Source organism: Trachemys scripta, chromosome 6 (assembly GCF_013100865.1).
Source record: "Trachemys scripta elegans isolate TJP31775 chromosome 6, CAS_Tse_1.0, whole genome shotgun sequence".
NCBI lineage: Eukaryota > Metazoa > Chordata > Testudines > Emydidae > Trachemys > Trachemys scripta.
Window position 1 is genome coordinate 124,135,653 of NC_048303.1, and position 6,169 is coordinate 124,141,821.

The 6,169-nt window shown below is 43.0% G+C and overlaps 1 protein-coding gene across 1 annotated transcript in view; it reads left to right on the forward strand.

Annotated features, from left to right (window-relative positions):
• The window catches only part of LOC117879655 (transcription factor jun-D-like), a 5,306-nt gene extending 636 nt beyond the window's left edge, over positions 1–4,670 (forward strand). The window contains exon 2 of the mRNA XM_034774928.1: positions 105–4,670. Coding sequence (XP_034630819.1) covers positions 105–773 — 669 coding nt within the window. The 3' untranslated portion in view covers positions 774–4,670. The remainder of the gene's footprint in view (positions 1–104) is intronic.
• Positions 4,671–6,169: the final 1,499 nt, after the last annotated feature.

Below are 6,169 nucleotides of genomic sequence, written 5' to 3' on the forward strand. Positions count from 1 at the left end.
CCGTCTACACCACCCCCGGCAGCTGCCACCCGGCCGGGCCGCCCAGCCCCGCGGGCGGCGCCCACTCCCCCGCCCCGCCGGGCCTGCCCTTCCCCGCCCCCGCCCCCGGCCCGCCGGGGCTGGGCGGCGGCCGCCTGCCCGCTCCCGGCGCCGCCAGGGCCCTGGAGGAGCCGCAGACCGTGCCCGAGGCGCCCCCGCCGGGCGAGGCCGGCAGCAGCGCCCCGACGCCGCCGTCGCTGTCGCCGCTGGACGCGGAGAGCCAGGAGCGGCTGAAGGCCGAGCGGAAGCGGCTGCGGAACCGCATCGCGGCCTCCAAGTGCCGGCGGCGGAAGCTGGAGCGGATCGCGCGGCTGGAGGAGAAGGTGAAGGCGCTGAAGGGGCAGAACGCGGAGCTGGCCGCCACCGCCAGCCTGCTGCGGGCCCAGGTCACCCAGCTGCAGGGCCGCGTCCGCAGCCACCTCTCCAGCGGCTGCCACCTCAGCGCCGCCGGCCCGCCCGCCCCGCCGCCCGAGGGCCCCGCCGAGCCCGCCGCGCCGGAGACCAGCGCCGCTGAAGCCGCGGGCCGGAGCGGGGCAGACACTGCCCGGGAGACGGGCCCGGGACCGCGCCATCGGCGCTGCTCGGAGACGGACAGCGGGGCCGGGCGAGTCTCGCGTCCGCCTGTCCCCCAGCCCCGCCGGGCGCTGTGCCGGGGAGGCGCCGCGGCGGCGAAGGAAAGAACTTCGCGTTTCCAGAGTCGGCTTCAAACCGTCCGGAGTCGGCGGGGGATTTGATTGTGAGGGCAGCCCTAGGGCCTAGCGGGGGGGAAGTAGGGAGTCAAAGGTTAGAGATTATTGACCAATAGAGAATTTTAACTGAAGGTCCGTCTTTATTTATTGATGCCTGGGAAGGAAGCACAGTACAGAAGTTGGGTATTCAATGTCTTGTCAGGTCTATTTATGTGGCAGTGAGTACAAAAGATTTTTATATTGGGTATTTAACTTTTAAAGCTGACTTCAAGAGAAATTCCTACACTTCAAAGTGAAGGGGGTTTGAGGGTTGTTTTCCAAAGTTCCCGTGAAGAACTTGAGAGAGCTGTAACGAGTTCAGAACTAAAATAACCCCCGTTTACAGAAAGTCAACTTTATTTTTCTGCAAAAGGCATAATTCCTAATACACCTTAATATAGTGTGTAGTGATGGTTCAATATGTCTATTCAGAGCTTGAAAAGAAGCTAAAATTATACATTTTTTTTAAAAAAAGTGTGTGTGTGTATATAAAACCAAATGTGGCAATGGTATTTCTTGGTATTGAAAGGAATTTTTTTTTAAAGATTGTTTTGCTGCAGAGTAGCTTTTAATTTGCAGCTGGCAATTAAGACCTGCAAGTAAAGCACTTGAATGGGTCTGGTTTTAAAATCTAGCCTTAGCTGATAGCGATTCTGCCAGGTAACAGGTTAGAATGAACCATATTTAATTACAGATTCAACTGTAAGAAAATACTGTTATAGCTCATAAGCTCCATATTATTTCTTGTGCTAGTGCGAACTTGGAGCGTTGGTATATATATTTATTTATTGAAACTTGAAACTTTTTGGATGTCACCTAAACCTTATTTTTATAGCAAACGCATACTAGTGGAAGAAATTAATTTGGCAGAAGAGCGTCATTTATGCCTTTTCTTTCACTGTGCACATTCCAGTTCTGCTTGCTCTTTATGGGGTATAGTAGCAATTCAATGCTACCCAGAAAAGGGCTCAGATTTGTTTTTTAGCTCTAACAGTTATTATGGTAACTCCATTGTATTATGTTTGAATAAATCATAGAAACATAATGGAGAACTAGATTTATTTTTTCAGAAGAAATATGTAAATAATATTTTCTTGTTCTATTTTATTCTAAAGACATTTTTCTAGTTGCCTAGGGAGGGGAAGAGTCAAAAGTCAGAATGTGAGATGAGTTTCTGGGCGGAAGAGTCCGGTGTGATTTATTTATTTTTGCCTAGAATTTACTAATAAGGGATAGAAAAGGAACGGTTTTCTCTGCTTAGACTTAATCCTTGCTTTTTGGGATTCTCTGGATAAATAGCAAAGACCATGTTATGGGCCGATTTGCTTTTTTACGACCCTTTGATATGCATGTTCTGAGCACTTCTGCAAATCAAGTTTTATTCAGTCTTGTGTCTCGGTACAATTAAATGTTCACTTTCAGCACGAACTCTTAAGGTTCACTCAACAAGAAACCCTGTCTTCACTTAGGCCCTGATCCTGGATCTGCCCATACTCCAAACCACTGAAGTCAGTGGGGTTCAGCATGAGCAGATCCAGTTGCAGAATGGGGCCCAGCATAGTCTTTTAAAATATCTTAACTAATATAGTTTGTTTTATAAGCATGATCAATTAAACCAATTCCGTAACTGTTTTATATCATCCATGTCCTCTTCTGAAAGCTACTTCAGCTATGCTTTCAAAGGCATGAAGGGGAATTGATATGCATACAATGTTTTTTACTTGTAAAGAGACTTGTGAGCGGGTTCATTTAAAACAGCATAGCTGGAAATGTAAATTGTGTGAGGCTTCCCCGTGTCAGACCTGGGACACACTTACCACAGATGAGTTCAATGAGTCGTGGAGATGCAAACCACGTTAATCATTTAAAAACTGAGTAAAGTTATAGCATAGCTAGAGCCAAAATGAATGATTTCAATGATAGTCTAAAACTCCCTTCTTCTGTCCTAAGAATTGTGTATTAGAAATACTAGTGAACAAATGCAATGCCGCTTAATTCTTACGAAGTAAATACAACGTAAAGATCTTTTGCTAAGCGTTCAGTCAGTTTCACCACACTAATAGAATTCAACCAGTAATAATGGGCCATATCTGGCAAATGTGTTTAAAAATGAACCAGTGCTTAGTACATGGAAAAACTGTGTTTGCAAAGTTGATGGTGCAGAAGTAGAGAATCAATTAATTTTTCACACTTAAACACAAGCTTTACATAATGAGGGAAGGAGGTAACCCTACTTAATAAACAAATTTGCATTGAGTGCTCTGCACTGGCAATGTTCCTACTTCATGGAAAATATACTAAGTATTTTGATGATACAGCACAGTGGTCAACTCCTGTAATTTCAAATGAAAGTGGGGGAGGTGGTTGAAGACTTTCTAGTAGTACCTGAGGAAAAGGTTGAAAAACACCTGACACTTGCTGCAATCTAGTCCATTTTGTAGGTGCTCTTTGCTCAACAGAAGTATTTAAAGTTATAGCTTTAAATAAAGGCACTGTCCATCATTTCCAATAGGGATAATTCACCAATATCTAGAGAAGGGGATGAGCTCCATGAAGAGAAATCACCACAACCTTGCTTCCAAAATGGTGGCAGAATTATAATATGGGGCCAGTGAGGAGCATAGCACTATGAGGGCTACAAAAATCACTTGGTTTCTCCAGTGATACCTCCTCAATTTGTGGAGCTACATGGCACGTTATTCTCACCAAAGTCTTATCCGACCTCATCTTGAATGTCTGCAGTGTTGTTTTTATGACTACTTTCTTAAGTCTGTTCTACCATTCTTTTTAGCTTGTAATATTAAGTCTAAGCTTTCTTTACTTCAGTCCATTGTTGCTTGTCGGACCATCTTTTAAAATATTATAATACCCTGTTTATTTCCCTCAGTCTTTTATGTCATCTGATCCTTGTATCATTTTTGTTGCTTTTTGTATTTCTCCTAGTTTTTCTTCATTGTTCCTGAATTTTCAGGAACAATAAAGTACACAACAAATGCACCAAGTGTGGTCTCATTAGGCCATTTTAGACCCTGATATCTGGTAAAATTTTCAAAACCACTTAAGTGACTTGGATACTTACATCCTGTTTTCAAAAGTGACAGGCACTTAGAAGCCTAACTCTCATTAAAAGTCGACTTTTAATGAGACTTTAGGACTTTGAACATTTTACCCATCCTCGTAGACTTATATCTGATCTCTTCACTCATTCCTGATGCTGACTGTTCAAGCAAAAGATTCTCATATCTGCAATTTATCATCACTACCAGTCAGTCTTGCACTGTTTTCCAGACAGGTCCAATCTCTCGTGGTCACTCTACCTGTGTGTTACTATTTTGTGTTTCTTATCAGCAAAGTTGATTGCAGTTGAATTGAAACCTTCCTTTAGATCTAGAATATAAAAATATTACTCTGTGCTAAAAAGCATTGGTCCATAGTATTTAATTGGTACTTATCTTTGGAATGTCTTTGTGTCTAGGTGCTACAGGAAGGTGGTGGTGGTTCACTAGATGACATTTATTCTTCTGATTTAGTGTTAAACCCAACATCCCATGGATGGTGGGAGGAGTACTTGTGGTTAGGAATTCCTATTGAATCCTCCTCTCCTCGGGCACTGGGGTGGGAGCTATGGGCAACTGATCTACTGCCCATGCTGACTTGGAGTATGGAAAACATGTTCTGCTGCTAGTAATTTGTGGTTCCATCCTAGAAGAGCTGTTTAATTCACTCCTCGCTCAGAATGTGTAGTGACATCGCCCAATTTCATCAGCTGGCCTGACCCATCAGCATGGTGGTTACAGGATTCCTGTAATGGGTTTTTCCCCTCCGCTTCTGGATATAAACTGCGTCAAGCTCAGATGTGGAATCCAAACACCATTGGTATTCTAATAAATGTGTTTTGTTCTAGTTCTGTTTCCCCTGTTCTTTAGTTAAAAAGGAAAAGAGTGACAAGACTAACTGAATTGTGATGTTGGTAAATAAGTAGATGGCACTCTTCTCTCTTAGTTCAGTACTGAACTAATGTCACAGTGCATTGTTGGGATGCGCTGTTCTGTTGGAGGTCCTATCTGCCAGAAGAGGCATAAAGACAATGTCCTGAGTGGAACTTATAATTTAGGTGGCATAGATATGGTGCTCCTAGTTAGGCCAACCAAACCTCTGGTGTAGACGCAACCAGGCTAATGGAAGAATCCTTCTGTCAGCCTAGCTTCCCTCACTCAGGGAGGTAGAGTTCGGACCTAGAGCATCAGGAAAAACCCCTTTCAGTGCTGTAGGCTCCATCTACACTATGGGTTATGCCAGCTTCAGGGCCGTAGCTATGCCGCACTGTAGTCCCTGTTGTGTAGCTATGGCCTATGTCAGTAAAGATCTCATGGCACTTTCCCCAGAGTATGGGGTGTCTTGTCAAGGCACAGATGTCGAATTACAGCTTGAGCAATTACATTCTGCATACCTAAAATTCCTACTCCATTTTCAATGATACAGACTATCCTGTCATATACCAACAGTGACTAGAGAAGAGCAATGCTACAGCAGCTCTCATTTCACCTCTGTGGTGGCTGCATTTGAGTGTTTGGATGGAGTAGTCTCTAAATATCACTTTTATATCTTGGATTAAATGATCCTGTCTCATCGTAAAATGCTGTTTGAATAGGTCCCAATATTAAACCCTGAATTATCCTACATGATATGATTGTCAACATAGCAATCTTGCTATGAACGGCTACTTCTCTTATTTGGCAACCAATTTCTAATCTGTGGTGTGGGATTTTTAACTAATGGTATTTATTCATTTATCCTATAAGATTATTCTGGCCACTGATATTCAAATATACATTACATCTCCTTTATGTCCTATTCATTAGTCACACTGCAGATGGTAGTTGGATTGCCATGACGTAACTAAATTTTATATATTGATTCCTACCTGAATGTATTGTATGGATGCCTGGCTAATAAGCCAACTGTTTCTTGGTTTTTACTTCATATTCTTAAAGTAAAGTGACAAATTAATTTTTTCTTGAAGGTTATTTTCAGAGTTCCTGAAACTTCCTGGGGAGGGGGAGGGAGAAGTACCAAAAAATAATTACATACAATTACATAAAATAATTATAGTGAAAATGCTAGAGACAGTAGTTGGAGGGGTAAACAAAGATGATGAAAAAAGTATTACATAATTATTGTTTGTAATACTTTTTTCATCATCTCTGTTTACCCCTCCAACTACTGTTTCTAGCAATTTCACTGTTTCCTTCACAGGGTTCTCTGATTTCCTTCCTCTTATCCCTTTTTCATTGATGTGAAGTACACATTTGACAAATACTCTATTTGTGTTCTAACATTGCCATTTTCCCCAGTATTTTTATTTGGTTAAATAGTGATGTGACCAAGAACAAAATCACCTG